Genomic DNA, 20,672 nt, shown 5'->3' with positions numbered 1-20,672 from the left:
CACTGTGACGTAAGCCAGAGCGCACAGAAATGTTGTTTGCCTTCCCGCACAGTGGTACCTATTTATCTACTTGCACTGGCATGCTTTCAAACTGCTAGTTGGCAGGAGCTGGGACAAAGCAAGGGAACTCACCCCGTTGTGGGGATTCGAACCGCCGACCTTCTGATCGGCAAGCCCAAGAGGCTCAGTGGTTTTAGACCACACACATAATTAACACCATCTGAATCTCATGTGTGAGAGTATGGTGAACAGACAACCTCCAGTTCATGGATATGAGATCCACTGATCTTCTCAATTTGGTTACCCTATAGAGCACAGGAATTTTTTCATCCCACAAATAATCTACATGCATGTGGAAATCACAAGACATAAAGAAAATAAAAAGAGGATTGCTTTTTAATTGAAATTATTATTATTATTTGTATTCCGACCCTATAACTGTAGCTCTTAGGGCAGTTCACAATTTAAACATATAGATGGCATTTTCCCTAGCTTATTTCTGTAATACTGCAAACGCCACCTCTTGCTCAAAGGCAGCGGTAGAGGGAAGGAGGCCCATTCTGCCTAAGCTACAATAGAGAAGACAGGTTAAGACCTCCTCCCTCCCATTCTGTATACAGGCAGGCCTGGCAAGTCAATCTTACATCAACAATGATGACAGGTCAGCATCCTGCACTGCACCTGAGGGTAGCAGGCTAGCTTAGGTGGCATATGGCAAGCCTCATGGTACCTCCAGCATCTGCTACCTGAGACAGCTGCTTTGCTCTACCTAATGGGAAGGCTGGCCCTGCATAATACAATACACACACAAACACACTCTCGCAACACTGTGAGAGACTTGGCATTGACCCACATTTTTATAGAAAGAATCCACAAATTACTTTTTTCGGAAGTTCTGTAAGCGCCTGCAAATATGCAAGGCACGGTAAGTCAGCAATACTGCCCATCAGGGTATAAGACAACAATACTCAGAACCATGGCTGTGCTTTTAAAAAATAGTCAATGGAGCACATTATGCAAATTAAGCCAATGTGCATACATTTGCTTACGGTATATTACACAATTGCCTTCTGTTTTTGCTAGCTAAGGAAAAGGACAAAGGGTTACCCAGAGCACTGCAGCTCCTGTAGATTTCCTGTTCAGCCCTATGGCTCCGATTTGCAAAACTGCACCATGCATGGTTTTCAACATTATTTCTATAATCTTATGGACTAGAAACATGCCTGCAGGATGAAAAACCAAGCTACAGCACAGATTCTCAGAGAGTGCAATTTTGTGTGAAATACATTTTGCCCTGCTCCTCATACTCCAGCTACTATTTATTTTCGTGCTGCTGCAGGGGCGGGGAATCATAGTGCATTTGTGTACAACAACGCACGCCCAGGCAAACTTGAGCATGGCTTGGGGAATGTGCAAAAGGGCATGCAAGTGATGCTCTCCGTCCACCGCAGCATGCACGTGTGGCACTGATGCAGGTTGGAGCGCACAGGTGAACAGAAACTGCTGTGTTTCTGTTAGTCGGGGAACGTAAAGTTACATCGAATGACAAATTATTCTTTGCGTCCGCCCTTGCTATCCATCCCGGTGGATTCGCTGGTGCTGAAGGAGGTTGGACGGGTGTGCAAAGCCCTTCTGGCACATGGAGCACTTGTACGGGGTCTCACCGGTGTGCACCTTCTCGTGCACGGCCAGGTAGGCCAAGTCTTTGAAGAGTTTGCTGCAGTGCCGGCACCGGTGAGGCCGCTCAGAGCTGTGGACGCGCTGGTGCTGCAGGAGGAGTGAGGGCCGTGCAAAGGCCTTGCCGCACACCCCGCAGGCGTAGGGGCGCTCGCCAGTGTGAGACCGCGCATGGATGGCCAGGTACGAGGACTGCTTGAAGGCCTTGCCGCACGTGGCACAGGCAAAGGGCCGCTCCCCCGTGTGCACCCGCTCGTGCGAGGCCAGCGCGTTGGACTGCTTGAAGGCCTTGCCGCAGAGGACGCAGGAAAACGGGCGGTCCCCGGTGTGCACCCTCTCGTGGACGCGCAGGCTGTGTCCGTAGGCGAAGCGCTTGCCGCAGACGCCGCAGACGTGGGGCTTGTCGTCGCAGTGCTGCCGCTGGTGCAGGAGGAGGGCCCCTGCCGCGGCAAAGCCTTTCCCACAGGCGGTGCAGGCGAAGGGCCGCTCCGCGCAGTGCGTCAGCATGTGCCTCTGCAGCTCGTAGGGAGTCTTGAAGCGCTTGGTGCAGGCGGTGCAGCAGTGAGGGCGCTCCCCCGAGTGGATGCGCCGGTGCTCGGCGAGGTTGGAGGCGCGCTTGAAACGCTTCCCGCAGAGCTCGCAGCGATGGGGCCGCTCTTCCGTGTGCACGAGGGCGTGGCTCTTGTAGTCCGAATGGCGCTTGAACGAGGCCTGGAGCGGGAGAGGGAAAGCGAGGCAGAAAGCAACAGGCTGACACACACGCAGCAACCCCCAGGGATCACCTGCTGGACACAGAGGAATAATTTCCAGTGCCTGCTCCTCTGCACAAATTGCCTCTTGTCATTTATCATATTGATTAAGCCACACAGAAAGAAGATGGTCATCTATTTGATTTGGAATGTATAATTGGCTTTATTATTTGTGTTATGATTTGGTATGTTATTAATTGGAAAGTTATTAATGGAAAATTAACAAAAAATTATTTACAAAAAGAAGAGGAGAGAAGATGGTCATCTCTTTGGATTTTTGTATGGCTTAACCATGAAACCATTTTACAGGAATGCGGGTGGCGCTGTGGGTAAAACCTCAGTGCCTAGGACTTGCCGATCGTATGGTCGGCGGTTCGAATCCCCGCGGCGGGGTGAGCTCCCGTCGTTCGGTCCCAGCTCCTGCCCACCTAGCAGTTCGAAAGCACCCCTAAGTGCAAGTAGATAAATAGGTACCGCTTTATAGCGGGAAGGTAAACGGCGTTTCCGTGTGCTGTGCTGGTGCTGGCTCGCCAGAGCAGCTTAGTCATGCTGGCCACGTGACCCGGAAGTGTCTTCGGACAGCACTGGCTCCCGGCCTCTTAAGCGAGATGAGCACGCAACCCCAGAGTCGGTCACGACTGGCCTGTATGGGCAGGGGTACCTCTATCTTTACCTTTTTAACCATGAAACATCCTTATGTAAGGCGCTCTGATTGCTTTTGAATGACTGGTGGCTACCAGCAGTTTGCCAAAATGAAAAGAATGCCTTTGGCTTTCCTGAGCTGCTGCCATTCCATCAGAATACCTGAACTGCTTCCATCCCAGCTGGTTGTTATATATGAGAACTGCAACTTTACAATGGTGTTGCTGGACTACAACTCCCATCAGCCCCAACCACCATGGTCAGAGCTGGTGGGAGTTGCAGTCCAGCAACATATGGAGGCCCTTAGTTATTGCAATATAAAGAGCACAAAACACAAACACACACATATACATCCCTTACTATTTCCTCCCAAGGAAAATGCTGCAGGGAAAGACTCTTTGCCCTAGATGGTGTTTACAGGTCCGGGAAAGCAGAAAGCCGCCCAGAGTGGCTGGGGAGGCCCAGCCAGATGGGCGGGGTATAAATAATAAATTATTATTATTAATTATTATAAATTATTATAAAGCATGAATCAATACATTTGGTTCCTTCTAACAATGGGCAGCAGCTCTGCCTCAAAATACGAGTTGGATTTTTACCTTGCTCCAAAGGCTAATCCTGGAAACCCAATGGTTTACTTCTCTGTGTGTTTTTCCTTTCATTCCCATTTCTAGCTTCCTGCCTGCTTTCACCCGCCTCACCTGGCACAGTTGGCAGCAGAAAGGGCGTTCCTCATTGTGCACCACTTCATGGCTGAACAGCTCCCATGCCCGCTTGAAAGCCTTGGCACAGATGGCACACTGGAATGGCTTCTCGTCCACGATCACCTCCCGGATCTCAAAATCCTCCCCTCTGCAGTGCTCCAAACGCTGTGGCAGGCACGACAAGAGCGCCACCTTTGTAGTGGGCACCAGCTTGGCTGAGGAATACACCCCATCTTCATTTATCAGCTGCACCACGTCATCTGAGCAGGGAGCTTGGGCGTCTAGATTCTCCCGCACCTCCTGCCCATTCTCCGCAGTTCCCTTCTTCTTGCAGGCACCCTGAGACCGTAGATGCCTCCCATGGGAAGACCCAGCTTCCTCCATGCTGCCTATAGGCCTGCCCACCTCCTGGGCCACAAACCCTTGTTTTCTACACTGCTGGGGCTTGTGGCTGGAGAGGGAGGAGTGTTGCAGTTCTGCCACCCTCACCTCAGTCTTGGAGGTGGCGGCGGTGGCATCCTTGCCTTGCAATGAGACACACAGAAAGTGCTTTTTCTTAGAGTGGCCTACAGAGCTTCCGGCGAAGTCCAGCTCCTTCTCACCATCGTTCCAGTCCTCCAGGGATACCGGCAGCTCAGATCCCTCAGAGCCGTTCTCAGGTATGCGACATGGTGAGAAATCCGCTTCATGGGCAGGAGAAGAGGGAACGTCCACCATGGTGGGTGCTGCTAACTTCACGAGCCCACTCCTCTACAAGAAATGACAAAAAACAAGTAATTTGCCTAGTGTTTTTTATTCCTATTCAAAGCACTTCACACACTGTCTGGTAGGTCAGCGTTGTTATCACTGAAGATAAGTCTACGGGTCAGGGATGGTGGCTCGCCCAAAACCACCCGGTAAAAAGTTGAACACACAACTCAAAATCATAGTCATTTATGTATGCCACAACTGCAGCCCGTGTTTTGTTAGCCCAAAAATGGAAAACAAGTGAGGTCCCAATCAAAGGAGAGTGGCTGCTTAAGTTGACAGAATGTGTGCAGCTTGCAGACTTAACATATGGAATAAGAGAACAAGAAGAACATACGTTTAGAGAAGATTGGAAAACATTTATTGAATATATGTGAAATAACTGTGTACAGCTGAAAATGCTGGCAGCATTAAGATAAATTCAACAGTGTAAACACAACTGCATGCACTAGAAAAACACAAGCATGCAAGGCCAAGCAGAGCAAAATATACCATTGTACAATAATCCTGTGTCAACGATATATTCTCTGCACAGAAACCTTTTCTGTGTAAATTTTGTGCCGTGTTCTAAGCCATCCTAATATCTACAATGCGTGCCTGTGAGATGTTATATACTCCATAACTTGGAACGATATACTGTTTTGTTGGGTGTGAAATACAGCTTGATTTCCCAAGACACTTTACAATGCCAACAAAGTACATACGCGGTGCATACGAAAATATTCCAAGTGTTTGTGTGTGTGTTTCTGCAAGGGAAAAATCAAGTTTCCAACCACAACTACTAGCGATTGCGTTATGGGAAAGGGTGCCTTCTGTTTCTACGAATATTCTTGTGCATTTCCAAATTCTCCAAGTATCATGAAACCTGGCTGCCGCAAAGCAGTAAAGGCCTAACGGGAGGCACTACTAGGTATTTAAAGGACTTGGGGCACAGTCCAATGACACAAACTTGCACAAAATGTTAATATGTTACCGGTAACTTATATGTATAAATGCGTCTGGAAAATTAAGGTGGTACATGGCTGGAGTCTCAGCAGCACTGAGATGTGCAGGGTGCCCAGTTGACCTACAGGCATTTATTTTTTTAAAAGGAAAGTTTTATACAAGAGAGAGGAGGAACATGGGATCTGTGGCCCACCACAACAGGCCCAGGGCCTCAGACACTTTCTAACAATGCCCCTGGGATTAAGGAGTGTCGCTACTTTCATCCAAAATGGCGGAAGCCTCAGGAGTCAAGTGATCTGCCACATTTTCATATACTTACCTAAATGAAGGTCTTCATATTAAGACTATCGGCGAGTGAAATGGGAGTGTGGATCCTGTCACTATCATCCTTTTAAAATGGCAGTTGGCAGCAGTATGGGCCATCTCTTCAATAACTAATCCAACAAAGAACAATGCTGGGAGTTAACTGGTCTCCTTGACCCTACACAAAAAAACAGGAGAAAACAATAAAAGATATGACTCTGGAGGCCACACAAACACATGCAATGTGGTGTTGTCTACTGATGACATTGCCCACCACCCAACCACAGGAAATTCACCACAATATATGGAATGTAACCCATGCTCCAGTCATCTTAGAAAAAGTATATATATCCATCAATCTACTATGGGCAAATGCCCTAAGCGGCTTCACCTTTGAGAATGACTGGCAGACAAAACAGCCCTACCTTGAAGGCACAGAAATTCAAAATACCCCTGGGACTACAGTACTGGATTTCAGCAAGACCTGCTGACATTAACCCAGCAGGTGACATCTCAAATAACATTTGGGAGGTTTACTAGGTTCAAGGTGGAGAGCACAGTACCGCAAGACAGAACCTACAGCATATGGTGATTGATTTTGCTACTTCTGTTTGTTGGTATGTTGGTTTATTAAAAAAAAATGTTACCCCCTCCCATCCCAATTCTATCCTGCCTTTTTTCTTTTATTTAGGTAAGGAAGTGAGGATGGCAGATCAAATGGCATTACATCCCGCTGAGTTGAGGGAAGCGATTGGAATTCTCGTATTCTGTTTCACAAACTGTGTGTAGCACGTCTGAATCCACTGCTAAGAAGGAAAATGGGGGCGGAAGGCAGAGGGGGCAGACGGACCACCTCGGCGTTGCTAAAATAAAATAAAATCAGGTTCCCCACTTCCTCCATGGGGCGAGCCAAGGATCCCACGTCCCTCCTTCCACCTCTGCGGGGAGGTTCTCTCCCTTCTGACCCTCCCCTTCGAGGATGGCTCAGGGGTTGCCACGGGAGCACTGGCAGCCTTTGGGGATCTGGGTTCACGGAGCCGCGCCCGAGAGGGGCTGCACCGCCTCCCTCTGTGGGCGCCCTAGGGTGGGGTGGCGCGAACCCCTTCCTCGCCTGCCTGCCTGCGGGACTCGGGAGAGAGGGGGGCGGCGAGCCTTGCCGCGACTCACCCTGCGGAGCCGCCCGCCTCCTCTGTCTCGCTCCTCCTTCCTCCGCCCCTTTCGCGCCGGCGCCGCTTCGGAGCTCCCCCAACCCGACCCCTTCCTGGCGGACACGCAATCGCACCAAGACTTGGGCCGCCCTCCTCTTCCTCTCTGCAGACCCGGCAGCACTTCCAGGCGGCGGCAGCTGCAGCAGCAACGCTGGTGCATGTCTTAGCAGCCCCCCCCAACATACACACCCCGCTTGCTTTCCATCGCAAGTGCGCATGCACCGTCTCGCTGCCCCCTCCCGCTCCGCATTGGATTCCGCAATGGATCAAGCACCCAGTAACTTCTCTTCCCTCTTCCTCCCGCGCCACTGGTCGCCCCTTTCTTTGCTACCTAGGAGCCAACGTCGAGGGGCCCTTAGCTCCGCCCCAGTAAAATATTTGAGCACCCCCCCCCCGTTAGCGGGCATTGTGGTGCAAATTATGTGTTGCGTCTTCTGATCAATTAAGGGGGGGGGGCTGACCTACTCCCTCTCCCCCCTTCCATCATAGAATTGTACAGTTGGAAGGGACCCCCAGAGTCATCTAGTCCAGCCCCCTAGCAATGCAGGAATCTCAGCTAAAGCATCCATGGCAGATGGCCATCCAGCCTCTGCTTGGAAACCTCCAAGGAAGGAGAGGCCAGCAGTGGCGTAGCGTGGGGGGTGCAGGGGGGGCCGGCCGCACCGGGCGCAACATCTGGGGGTTAGGGTTAGGGGGCGCAAATCCACAGGTTAGGGGGCGCAAATTACTTGCCTTGCCCCAGGTGCTGACAACCCACGCTACGCCACTGGAGGCCAGCACTTCCTAAGGGAGACTGTCCAACAGCTCTTATTGTCAGAAAGCTCTTCCTGATGTTTATTCGGAATTTCCTTTACATGAAACCAGCGTGGCTCATGGTCAAGGGCTGAAGAGCATTGTAGTCCGACAGGGCCGGATTTACGTATAAGCTAAACAAGCTATAGCTTAGGGCCCCACTCTCTTGCCCTCCCCCAAAATGTAAAGGGGGGAAAAACCTGGATGTACATTTCCAAAATATAAGAGAAAAAACAAATCAAATAAAACCTACATACAGCAACAGTGGCAAATGGCTTTAGATACCTATTAGGTCCATAAATTACCATATAGCATATAGTCAACACAAAAAAACCATGACAATTTGTTGTTGGCAAAGGATAGTTGGACATATAAAGGGCCCCATTACCTTTAGTAGCTTAGGGCCATAGGGCCACAGATAGCACCTTCCTTAGATGGAAGAAGCTGGAGCTGTTCAGATGCCAAGTACACTAACCGGAGGTAGTAAACACAGTCCCTGAGTTGTGTTCATTGCCTCAGCAATGTCAACAAGGCTGTAAATGTTCCCTGGAGAAGAATGTTTCGAACCTTGGAAGAGAAGCTAGTCTCTCAGTAATAGATCTGGTTAAAACTGAGAATGTCACTCTGGTTGTTGTTTTTTAATTGATAATAACAGAGATTTTAGCCGTCCACACTATAAGAAAATGCCGTATAGCATTGATTTGCATTACCATGCTGGTCATGGGCCAAATTCAGGAACATAGGAAAGCTTTTTTTTATACCAGCTAAGACCGTGTGTTTGTGGGGCTGCCCTTGAAGATAGGCTGAAACTAGGGTGGGATCCAGTGAGATCAGGTGTCACCGGTCCTGAAAGCACTGCACTAGCTGCCAGTGAGCTACTGGGCCCAATTAAAGGTAGTAGTAGTAGCAGATGGAGCCCTAAATGGCTTAGGACCTAAGTGCCAACCAAATAAAGCTTCATGGTGATGCCACTGCTGCTGGTGATTGCATGGTTGGCATTGACCTGTTGTTCCCTATTTTTGGTATGTCCTCCTCTGGTGAGGTGCATCTGTCTCCCTCATTATTTACATTATTGACTTTCAGGAGGAAATCAAAAATTCCCTGGCATGAAACACTGTTCCTGGCAACCCTGAGATCACTGGTTCAGAGAATGTTTTAAGCTTTTTAGAATGTAACTGTTTTCAGAATGCTTTTTAAAAAATATATGCTTTATTGTTGATGTGCTTGTCACCCTGGGCTTCTTCCAGAGGAAAGGCAGGATATATAGCTACAGCCATTGCGGGATTGGGATAGCAAAGGTGTTCTATCCAATGTCCCACCCACCCACCCACAAGCAACCTAGCTGCTGCTTTCTGTACCAGCTGTAGCCTCCAGAACAACTTCTTCTGGATAGCTCAGTTGGTTAGAACATGGTGCTGATAGTGACAAGGTTGCAGGTTTGATCCCCATATGGGACAGCTGCGTATTCCTGCATTGCAGAGGGTTTAAATAGATGATCCACAGGGTCCCTCCCAACTTTACAATTCTATTTTTCCAGAGTAGCCCCCCCCCCCAGAGTGCATTGCAGTAATCCAACCACGAGGTTACCATTTCACAGATAGCTCAATCCAAGAACAGCTATAGCTACCGGTATATATCCTACCCTTCCACCCCTGAAAAAGAGGGCCAAAGATGATTTCAATAAAATGTGCATACACTAATTCATATGAATAGATGCACTTTAACGTTCATAAAAATGCAATACCTTACACCAGGGAGGACAGGGGGGGCAGAACTGTGGGTTCATGCTTTGGTACTGGAGCAAAGGTAGATGTAGGTGGATGACTAGGTCACCCTAGAAGTGCCTCATTTTCAGTCTGCTGTCTAGATGCCAACTGTTGATGACCAACTTGAAGGCTTTCTGATAGCTTTTTCTCTCTAAACCAAGTTGAGGCTGCATACCTAGCATATGTTTAAAGTCTCATAGGAACTATAGTTTATCACCCCAGAGCTACAATCCCCAGCACCCATAACAAACCACAGTTCCCAGGATTCTTTTTTTGTGGGGGGAAAGTACCTTGAATGTATGGTGTGTACACAACATTGAACTGGTCAGGACTCCAAACTGAGGACTGTCCTCTGTAAAGTAGGACAGGTGAACACCCTCTTTAGTGCACATAACAACATTAAAAGACGGTATCGCCAGCATCCATTTATTTTCTTTTTCAGTAAATGACTTGGGTGTTTTTTGGATGTAGAGGTGTTAATGCAATGTGGAATGAATGAATACCTGAGTTAAATAAATAAAATCTCCGTCAGAAAGGGATAGTAATTGACTATCAGAAGACAGGGACTGCCTCAGGTAAATGGGAAGAGTGGCTGCCTTGCATTTCCACAACCCAAGTATGTTTTCCTACAAAGTCTCAGTGGAAAAGCTGACAGTAACTCCCCACAGGATTTTATGTTTCACCCTGCCCTGAGCTTCAAGGAAGGACTGGCTGGAACACTTCAGTTCCCCTGAGTTTTTAAAGGAATCTCCATGACAACTCACCAAAGAGAGGTGGGGAGCCAGCCATGGTCACCATGGAGACTTGGAGGTTGTGATGAGGATGGAGCCAACATTTAGTTACACAATACTCCATGGGGAACTTTGTTCAGCATGCCAAAAACAAAACAAAAAAACCCCAAGTACTTTTAGTGGGCCTCACAAAAGGTGGAAAAGGCTTTCAAGGTCAGCAGAGTTTGCTTCAAGCCAAGGCTTAGGATCAACCTTGGAATAGTTTTAGTATTAGAAAATGGTTGCTTATGTGCATATACAGAGTGCATTTCCCTCCTAATTGCAGCCAGCATCTCCACACCTAGGAAATATTGCAAGGGCTACTTGTCTCCTCTCTCTCTCCCTCTCTGTGTATGTGCATAGATTGCAGACAGGCTTCATTCTAGGTATCTTTTCTGCCACAAATTCAACAGTCCAACCATTCCCTGCCAGAAGGCAAGACCATCCACTTCTCCCTTTGGCACATTACAGTCCGAGCTACCCATTTATAACAATGTGTATCTATGTATAAGCATCAGCTGCCTGTTTTGTCTTTTTTTCTTCCTGTGAAGCGTGGTCTGCTATCCGAAGCACCTCAGGTTTTGCATAGCTACAAATGTCTTGCAAAGTTTGCAGAGGAGGAAATCTGTCAGCTTCTGTACATGGAATGGGTGTGGGTGCAGGGGGTGCAGTCCCCCTAGGTGTCATCCCTGAGGGGGTGACAAAATGGTACACTGCAGGGGGTGGCACTTACTGCGGGGCCTGGCCTGCAGCACACCTGAGCCACGCGTCTCTCCTGGGAGTGACGCGGTGGCTCAGGGCCCTGCACTGCCCAAAATAGGAGTGTGGGGCTTGCGTCTGCCAGGCGGACTCCATGGGCAGCTTGCCATGGCGTCCCCCTGGGTGGATCGCCGTGGTGCCCCCCTGGGAGGACGGCCACAGCCCACCCCTGCCACTCCAGGTGCCAGAGCAGCTAGCTACGCCCCAGTGCAGGGACATCTTGCCTTTCATTTCAGGCAGCAGGTCCTGGGCCAACCCTGGGGGCCAGTCATTCCCACCCAACTTTGTGGCAATCAGCAAAAGTCCCTTTTCTATGACACCTTTGGCACAACCCCGTGGTCCTCATTCTGTACTGAAACTAAGCTTCCGATGCTGCACTGACTGGTTAGGTTTTCCCACTTGATCTTTGTTTCCATCTCCCCCCCCCCCTTCTGTTGCCTCCCTCACAGTAAACTGTGAACCATAAGTAGGGGCGCAAGAGAAATTAAATTATGTTCGTGTTTAAAGGCAAATCTACCTAATTTAAACTTTCCAAAACTAATGAGAACTGAAACACAGGCAACCTTCAAAATATGCACATCTCCAAATGTTGCATTGTGCTTCCTGAGACATTGCGTACAAAAACGCATACACTGGGGTCAAGTGTGCATAAATATGCATGTATTAGTGAAAATGTCATACCAAATGCATTGTATTATTGGAAAATGTTGTCTATCAAAATTGCATTCAGATCTGCTTATTAGAGGGAGTTCTTACTAAAATGCAATTAATTTTTCACGAGGAGCTTTTTTAAAAAATGCAAACTTATGTGGAAATGAATTTCAATCTGGAAAACTGAGGGAAAACCAAAAGTGCTAGATTTGCCCAACCCTAACTGTAAGTGCTTTGGGGCAGGGACCTGCTTTTTGTTTGGTTTTGTTACTCTAAAGCTATATAAATAACAACAATAATAGAACTAATGCAAGGGACAGAGGCACCCAAAAGTCCTAGATTTCCTGGCCTCATTAACCAGCCACAGTTAGCAATCTCCACGTGCTGCCTTCATGGCCGGCAAAAGGGCAGAGAAAATAACATACAGGGGTAATCCAGGAGACAGAGGCCTTGTCCCCGCCATGCTGGCTGCATACGGCAACCTCTGCCCCTTCTGGGCTATTGACCTCCAGGAATGCAGTTGGCAAGGCAAGGGTCACCCTACAGCAAGAGAGAACTGGCCAGGGGTCAAGGCAGCAGAGGGTGGCCTCTTGGCCAGGCCTTGCCGTTGCCAGTGGAGCAAACAATTCAAAGTACCACAGAGATTCACTCAGTTTTTCACCAGAGATCCTCAAATGGTCTGTGAAATCACAAGTTCTGAAATTCAAAGGTGATTTTTAAAAACTGCATCCGATACAATAAACTGATGGTCTGGGAATTATCTTCCGCTTCCTATTTTGCCTTAGGAGTGTTTACAAGTAAGAAACTCCACAGGCCAAAGGAGCTTCTCACTAGTGAAAATGCAGTTTGAAAAATCTGACATGAGAGTTGTTAAGATGAAGCTAACGGGTTTTCTGAGGTTCAAAACTTGGCCCAGCCAGAACACTAGAACTGCATTTCCATGTGTGGATTGCCTTTCAGTGAACATGAGATCCCAATTCTCTTGCATAAGGGACATTTCCCAGTGTGAGATTGGACAATCTGACAGCAGCTGCTAGGAGCTTTTCTGGAAGTGGCTAAATTCTATTGAAAGCAGTACAAGAAGCCTTTAGTCAGGGCTGGCTCAATACGTTTTGCTGCATGAAGCAAAGGTGCCTCTCAACTCACCTTCCACACACATAAGCTGACTAAGCTGTAAATTGAATCTTTGGTACTGGTGACAAGGCTGCTGTCTTTGCCACAACTGAAGTCAGCCAGCTAGCTAAGGCAACGAAACACAGGCTGTAGGGCACACACAACTGTGTCCCCTCCAAAACCTTACTGCCCACCCCCAGAATCTGGCAACAAACTAGCGGATCTTTGAGCATGGGTGTTATATGCTGACCACGCTAACAATCATTCTGCACTAACTGCCATTTCCAGACCAAGTGCAAGGGAAACTCCACACCTAGAGTACATTGCAGTAATCTAGTCTTGGATTCACCAATGCCTGGACTACTGTGGCCAAGCTCTCCCAGCCCCATAGGCTGCCATCTTTTGTGGAGAGAGATCTGTGGGGGTGAGGGGCTGCTTTTGTGGCCTGCAAGTGTGGAGAAAGAGCCATCCTGCCTCATACCCTCCAACGTTTCTCCGATGAAAATAGGGACGTCCCATTCCATAATGATAATTTTACTACCCCTCACATCTGACTGGATTGCCCCAGCCACTCTGGGCAGCTTCCAGCATATATAAAACATAATAAAACATTAAACCTTAAAAAAAAACCACTTCCCTATACAGGATTGCCCTCAGACAGCCCAGGAGTCATATAACTCCATACCCTCCAGCATTTCTCCATTGAAAATAGGGACATCTTACCATACCCTCCAACATTTTTCCAATGAAAATAGGGAAAACCTAAGGAAAAGTGGGACATTCTGGGATCAATTCAGAAACTGGGATGTCTTCTGTAAATCAGGGACATCCCTCGAAAATAGGGACACTTTGAGGGTCTGGTGCCCTCAGCCTTCCAAATCAGCCCTGCCTCTGGTCACTTTGGCATGAGTTTGTTTTCCCCCCTCTTCAGGAAAAATCTCCTGTTTCGGCTTTGTGAGCACACTTCTTGTGGTTGTTTTGTTAGCTTTTTGCCTCTTCCTTGTCCTTATTTGCTTGTCTTGTCGTTTTCCCTTCTCCTTTCCTCAAAATGATAAATGAATAAATAAATGCACAAATAATTCCTGGGTGCACACCCAAACAAAATGTGCTCCTCCTCCTCCATCTGTCCAGGGCAGACAATGGGCCAGTTTCTCTGACACAGGAACTGCTTACAGTGCCAGGATTTCTTGCCAGGATTCAAGCTCAGCATTTTTTCCTTCATCCATCCCACAGAGCTTAACATAATAATCTAAGCAAAAAAAGACTGCTCCCTGCCCCAAGGAGCTTACTATCCAAATTTTGCTGATTGAGTCGTTTGGAATGTCGCTCATGATGGGCAGAAGCATTCCAAGGCAGATGGAGCCAGTTGGAGTCAGTTCAGGAAGAGACGTTAGTCAGAACAGGGAGAGAAAAGGAGGAGGCGGATAATAGGGACTTTCCAGATTATTATTGTCTCGGAACTGACAGTTTTTATTACCATGTTATGGGAAGCATTGGCCAATAAGATAAAATCTCTGTTCAATGTTCTTCAATAATTACAAGTCCTTTGACAACGACTCTCTCCTTCAGTGCCTGAAGCAGCATTTCTATCCAAACTCTATTGCCACGATGACAAAGGGAAGACAGAGGCAAGGGTAACAAGAAAGAAATAACTGAATTCAAGAATAAATGGAAAGAAGATGTCAATGTTATTAACTCGATCAGGAGTAAAGAGGTAAGAGTATAATGAATCCCACACATTTAAAAATTCAGCATGATGGCAGTGAAAAAAGACCTGATTTCAAGGGCTAACCTTCATCCAAATTCACTACAAAAAATAAATAAATCAGAAGAATCTGAATTTTAAAACCTCACAGTACAAATAGCAAGGGTTTCATTTTTTTTATTTTCCCTCTTGACATGCAGATTCTACATTCAGAAATCTACATTCTGTTACTCATCTCAGGTCGATACAGATGGACCTTTCTGAGTGGGACTGATTTCAGAAGCAGATGGCAGTGCCATGGCCAGCAGTGACTCCCTCCTCTGCTAGAATAAGCTTTAAATTCTCTCCCTAAAACCATGGTGATACTTCTGCGATTCCTATATTCTTTGTAGCTCTTATCCTGATTAGCAGCAACATAGTAACAACAGCCTTCACAGTTGTTGCCTGATAGGAGACCTATGTAATGCAAAAGCTTCCTCACTTTCAGGGACGCTAAATAAAAGGAGCCACTTCAACATATGTGGGAAGCATTTGTGACAACCTCAGCAGGCCGTTGCAGGAGGCGGGCCTGAGTTGCTGGCCTCCTGTTAGATGGACAGTTCCTGAAGCTAATCTTGATGCCGCACTTGCCTGTCCAGTAGCCAATGAGAAGCAACTGAGAATTCCCCTTCTTTATCCTGGTACACCCACAGCTGATGCAACCCTAGTGCAATGTGCCGTATCGCGGCTGCCTTTGCTGTGTGTGTTCTGCTCTCTGCACTGGTAAAATAGTTCTGAAATACCGTACCATCTAGTTCTTACTAACATGTGGACATTGTAGGCAGGCATAAACATTCAAGCCCAAAGACCGGCTTGTGATGATCTCATTTTCAATTTGGGGGCAGAGGAGAGGATCTTAAAATCTTCTTTAACCACTTGAGTGCTAAATACTGTATAGAAAAGAGAGGGGCCAGGGGTTTAATATCTACGTTAGATGGTTAAAAAGAAGTATATTCCAATGAGAGTTATACGCCAGCTTTTTGAGAATCAAGAAGCAAATGTGCAAGCTTTCATGTTACCCAGGATTCTTTGGGATGGGTGATTGAAGGTGCATCTTAAAATCTTGCACACTACTCTGTGGAGACTTTTTGGTGCTCTCCCTGTGAATCAGAGGGACGAGAGGGACTGACATTTGTTGAGTTGGGAAAGACCCACTTGGTCTACTGTTTTGTTTGCAGTGGAAGACAGCCAAGCTTGGCAACCTCCACTATTTTCAACTGTGCAAGTCACACTGCTCACACCAGCTAGTGTTGTCAGAGAAAGATGCCACATCTAAGACCCAATATTCAAATATTATCATTTGAAACAAGGAGCACACATTATTTGTGTGATTGTGATGGAAGCATGTGGCAGTCTATATCAGTGGGAAATAACTCACCCACCCACTTAGAGCAAATATTTGATCTAGATTGGATCCTTTTCATGTTTCATTATCCTATCACATGATGCTTTGTGATCTCAGCCTCTTAGATCACACAATAGGAGCATGAAGGACCTAAGGCATAAAGTTGTTGGGAACAGGCAAAGATCAGAAATCACTTGAAAACTGCATGCAGAAGTAGAAGCAGCAGTGAAGTCCCATCAATGACTTAGAAGCAGAGGGTCTTCACCATGATCCCTCCCTCCTCTCCCACCTTTTCTTCAAATCTTCTTGCTAGTAAAGAAAGTTCAAAGAACCAGAAGAGAAAATTGATCTGGGTTGTAGGTCACCTTTCTGTTTTTTATTCCTCCATGGAAAACACCTGTTCAACCCGAGAGCTGTTGTGCATTAGCAAAAGTATGGCTGGGTACAGTATATGCCAAGTATGATTTACTTGCTCATGTCCTACCAGGCTAAACTGAGCCAGGACACTCTGCACCTGTAATGCCATAACTTAATTCGAGTAGAGAAGGAATTAGCCAGCAACCTCGTTTTCAAGGCTCAACCTCTGAACAGGTGTCCTTAGATCACAAGGCTGCCTTTGAGCACGTGCAGAGTACATGCATCTCGCTCAACTAACCGCAGCTCAGCTCTGCATTCCTCGGGAAGTTCCTCACCGAAACACTTTTATTTTAAAAGAATTAGCTACGAACTAACCGCGCGTTTTCTAGCGTGGAAGAAAGAATATGTTTTAAGGAAGGATAAACAGATTACAATCCCGTTCCAAAAGGAGCATGCGCAATGTCGAGGGAAAGGGCCGGTGGATGGATACGCGACGAGCGGGCGCTGCGGCTAGGGCGGCTGGAGCGATATATAGGAAGACTCCACCCCGCTATGACTCATTCCTTTCTCGACACAGATACAACAGAGGATTCAGACGGAGAGCGGCGACGCGTGGGCGAGATCGAGGACATGGCTTTCTAGAGCTGCGCGGATCTTGAAGCGAACAAGCGTGTATTGCACGCTGCAACGAAACAAGCATAATGGAGTAAGTAGATCTTTTGGGGCTTCCGCTGGCAGAACCCATCTTTAGGAAAAGCGGGTTGGGGATCGAGCTGCCTCTTGGTGCGGCCGGGTCCCTTTCGCCCTTCCTCCCTCCCTGTATCTCTTTTTGCAATCCCGGGGGGCGTTGAGGATACAGACCGAAACGCAATGGGTGGGGGCGTGTTGCTAGACCTCGAGGTTTTCCTAACGCCCGCATAGTGTTCTACAGCATATTGCTGTAGAACAGCACGACCCCCCCCCAACAGAAAAAACGCATAGAGAAATCTGCTCCCTCTGTTCTCGGGGCTCGAGGGTTGCTCTTCTGGGCTCTCTAGGGAAGGGAGCAGGTGCGTCATGCCAAACCTCACCGGGAGAAGCAGGTGCGCGATGACATGTCCCCGCCCTCTTCCCCTCCCAGCGCATAAGGCAGATGGGGGGGGGGGGAGCGCGGCTTGTCTATCCCTGCCCATGCTAAACCTCTAGGGAGATTTTCCACTGTTCCAAGGGCGTAGCGCTTCTATAGGGCTGGCCCAAGCTTTTTTTTTATGCTGTTTTGCAGCCAGGTTATTTTGGCACGCAAGACGGAAAGTCCCACAAATGCCTGTTCTATCCCTGGCAGTCAAAATACAGTGATAATCAATGGGATCTACCATATGTTGCCCTTTCATGACACCTGAAACCAGCAGTCGAATGGTCCAGAGCTTGTACTGTGGATGCCACATGGTCGGAATCATGAAACACTTCTCCCAAAGGCTATGCTGGCAGGAATTGTGCAACATACACATGCTGCGTCCATCTGGATAATACTCTTGATGTGGGGGGAGGGGAGAGAGAAGCTAGGAAGGTTGTAGGACTGGAGGTGGGGAGTGGTCCAGGCCACAGCTAACCGCCTAACAACATACGAAGGCCTGCATTGCAAGTCCTGTTGTCTGCTCTGATATCATTTAAATCCTCTAGCAGAACAAAAAAGTTAAAGTTCCAGTTTGAGATGGGTAAGCTAAGACTGGTATGGAGTAGGAAGGGATCTGGCCTTTTCTCCAGTCCTCTACCCAAATGGTGAACTGTTTGCATTTCTGACCTGTATTTTCCTCCTCCTCCAGGTCCCTTTTTGCCACCACCACTATCCCTGCCTGCAGGAGCCGAGCTACTCCTTGCGTGCTGCATCCCAATCCTGTGTCGACCCTGAATTACCATTTCTACGATGTCCCTGCTGGCGGCACTGACCCTGGACCTGGACCTGACCATGCTCCCAGCTAGCACCATGTCTTGCAGGCCGGAGCTGCTCAAGCACCGGCTGCCCCACGCCGGTCATTGCGAGCTGCTTGCCGGACCTGTGGATGAGGGCTTTGCCCTCAGCATGGAGCGCCCATTGCTGACAGGTGAGTAGGTTGAGCAGGGGAGGAACCATAAGCTGGAGTCTGAGGGCTGTGGGGAACTGTTCCAGGTACAGCAGGAAAGGGGAATCTTTTCCCTGAAGGTCATTGAGAAACTAGCATTGACATAGATTGTAGTTCTTCTAAGCATTGCTCATAAAACTGCTACAGCATTGGGAAACACCAAAGTATCAGCAAATCAGATATATTTGAGAGTGGACAGAGCAATCCCATCTGATGATCCTCTGTGCTGGAGAGGGTTTTGATGGGTGGAGGTGTCCGCCTGGATGGTCTCTGCCATTAACACAGGAAGCTTCCTTATATTGAGTCAGATCATTGGCTGTGTAGCTCGGGGTTGTCATCAGCTCTCCAGAGTTTTAGATGAGATTATCTCACCCTACTTGGAGATGCCTACAAATTGAAATTGGGACCTGGGGCATGCAAAGCAATGCTCTAACATTGAGCTATGGCTCCAGCCCCATTTGTGAGGAGTACTTCAATGGCCTTGCCCCAACAGCAGCTGTGTGGGAGCTACCACTGGGGCATTTCATGGAGGGGGTGAGTATAGGCCAGAAAAGCCTGCTATCGTACGACAGCAACAGACCTGATCCAGGCCTCTTTGCTGCTCCAGCTTGTGAAAATGTATTCTTCCATACTCCCTTCCCATCTTAAGCAGGACTGTGAAAGCAGTGGTGGCTATGCCACTCCATCAAGGGTTAGCATTCCCCCCCCCCCCCCAAGATTCATAACCTATTATTCCCCTTGAATATTATCCTCTTGATATTCCTTACACAGTATTCAATTATTTTTTTAAAAAGACGCAAGACTCACAAATATACTAGACAGCTTGAAAGCCAAAAGGTGAATAGCTGTTTTACAACCAATAAAAGGACTGGAGAAGGCTTCAATTAGAGTCTTTTAATTTCTTTTACTTTCCTCCTACCCTTTCCCACATGTGGCTTCTGGTTGCTCCATATTTTGATCCACTCCTTCCTGTGCTTATTCTGACATGTGGCTGTCTCCAGAATATCCCATATGTACCAACTGCCTAATGTGCAAGAGCTCTTGGCTCCCAGTTTGTCCACTTTCATGTGTAGAAGTTGATGGGGTCAGCTTTCTAGCAGTCTTGTAGATTCATACTTGCCTGTCTACAGCTGACTTTCTTCCTGCTTGTTTGTAGGCGATGGCTTCTCAGACTGGATGACGGAGCGCACAGACCTGGCCACGCTCCTGAGTGTGTCAGGGGAGCCCTCGCCACTCTCACTGCCCTCCCCTCCTGCTCCGGACCTGGAGGCCATGGCCTCACTGCTCAAGAAAGAGTTGGAGCAGATGGAGGATTATTTCTTGGAGGAGTCACTCTCACCAGACCAGGTAGCACCCAGCACCCCTCCCTCTGATGGGAACTTCCACTTCCCCTTTGGTGATGGTTTTCAACCCCTCGACCACCACCCTGCACCTGCTCCCCTGCAGACCTTGGATTCAAGCTGCTTAGAATTGCTGGAGATCTATGGCGGAGAAGTGCCTACTGAGCTCCCCCTGCAGGGCAGTGATGTCCATGCCCCATTACAACGGTCATCTGCCCTAGCACCCAAGGGGGACCGGCGCCAGAAGAAGCGAGACCAGAACAAGACAGCAGCCTTGCGGTACCGTCAGCGCAAGCGGGCTGAACATGAGGCACTGGGGGATGAGTGCCAGGCCCTGGAGGCACGCAATCGTGAGCTGCGCGAGAAAGCAGAATCCATTGAGAGAGAAATCCAGTATGTAAAAGACCTTCTCATTGAAGTCTATAAGGCACGAAGTCAGCGCCAGCGCACCTCCCCCTAAAGGCAGGGGGCTGTGTATCAATTCTCTCTCCACTTCCCCAAATAATAGCCTCAAGGAGAAACCATGGGGATACCAGAAGTAGACAAGAACAGATCAAGCATGTAGGAATAAAGTTTGGGATGTGTTGGGAATTAGGAGCCTGCATGAGGTTAGGGCCATGTAGACGAACTATACAAGACAGATTCAGAGTTGTGGGGCTACTGAACTCTGCACAAATCAGGGGGAGAATGGATTACATTTGGAGAAAATGAGGATTGCTGATGTGTAAAGGTCCAAGATAAGCTAGTTTTGGAAATCGTTTCAGGTTTTTTGGGGTGGGCTGTGACAGGATAGTACCTCTCTTTCTCTCTCTTTCTCCTTCCCCATCCTTACTTGTCCCCCAAATCAGGGAACAGACAACAGTCTCAAGGCTGTGAGATGGCTTTTTCGTATGTACACTATATAGCACTACTTTCTTGCACCTTTTCAACTATGCACCAATAAACACTTGTTTTGAACACC

The 20,672-nt window shown here is 48.0% G+C and overlaps 2 protein-coding genes across 5 annotated transcripts; one reads left to right on the top strand and one right to left on the bottom strand.

Moving 5' to 3' along the window:
• Positions 1-374: 374 nt before the first annotated feature.
• LOC308570478 (uncharacterized protein) lies at positions 375-7,140 on the bottom strand. 4 transcript variants are annotated; one of them, XM_081165346.1, is made up of 4 exons: positions 6,935-7,140; positions 5,784-5,945; positions 3,770-4,522; positions 375-2,388 (listed from the first exon to the last, which is right to left on the bottom strand). In XM_081165346.1, the coding sequence occupies exons 3-4, from the start codon at positions 4,487-4,489 to the stop codon at positions 1,573-1,575; spliced, it is 1,536 nt and encodes a 511-aa protein (XP_081021472.1). In that variant the 5' UTR covers positions 4,490-4,522; positions 5,784-5,945; positions 6,935-7,140; the 3' UTR covers positions 375-1,572. The 4 variants fall into 4 exon arrangements, with proteins under 4 accessions (XP_081021472.1, XP_081021474.1, XP_081021475.1 ...); XM_081165348.1 differs by lacking the exon at positions 6,935-7,140 and adding an exon at positions 6,495-6,901; XM_081165349.1 differs by lacking the exon at positions 6,935-7,140 and adding an exon at positions 6,193-6,482.
• A 7,096-nt stretch (positions 7,141-14,236) lies between these two features.
• On the top strand, positions 14,237-20,672 carry ATF5 (activating transcription factor 5). The gene is made up of 4 exons (XM_081165504.1): positions 14,237-14,540; positions 16,850-16,978; positions 18,075-18,353; positions 19,528-20,672. The coding sequence occupies exons 3-4, from the start codon at positions 18,176-18,178 to the stop codon at positions 20,169-20,171; spliced, it is 822 nt and encodes a 273-aa protein (XP_081021630.1). The 5' UTR covers positions 14,237-14,540; positions 16,850-16,978; positions 18,075-18,175; the 3' UTR covers positions 20,172-20,672.

Source organism: Podarcis bocagei, assembly GCF_964188305.1.
Source record: "Podarcis bocagei genome assembly, chromosome: 13".
NCBI lineage: Eukaryota > Metazoa > Chordata > Lepidosauria > Squamata > Lacertidae > Podarcis > Podarcis bocagei.
This window is presented reverse-complemented; position numbering and strand designations above follow the sequence as displayed.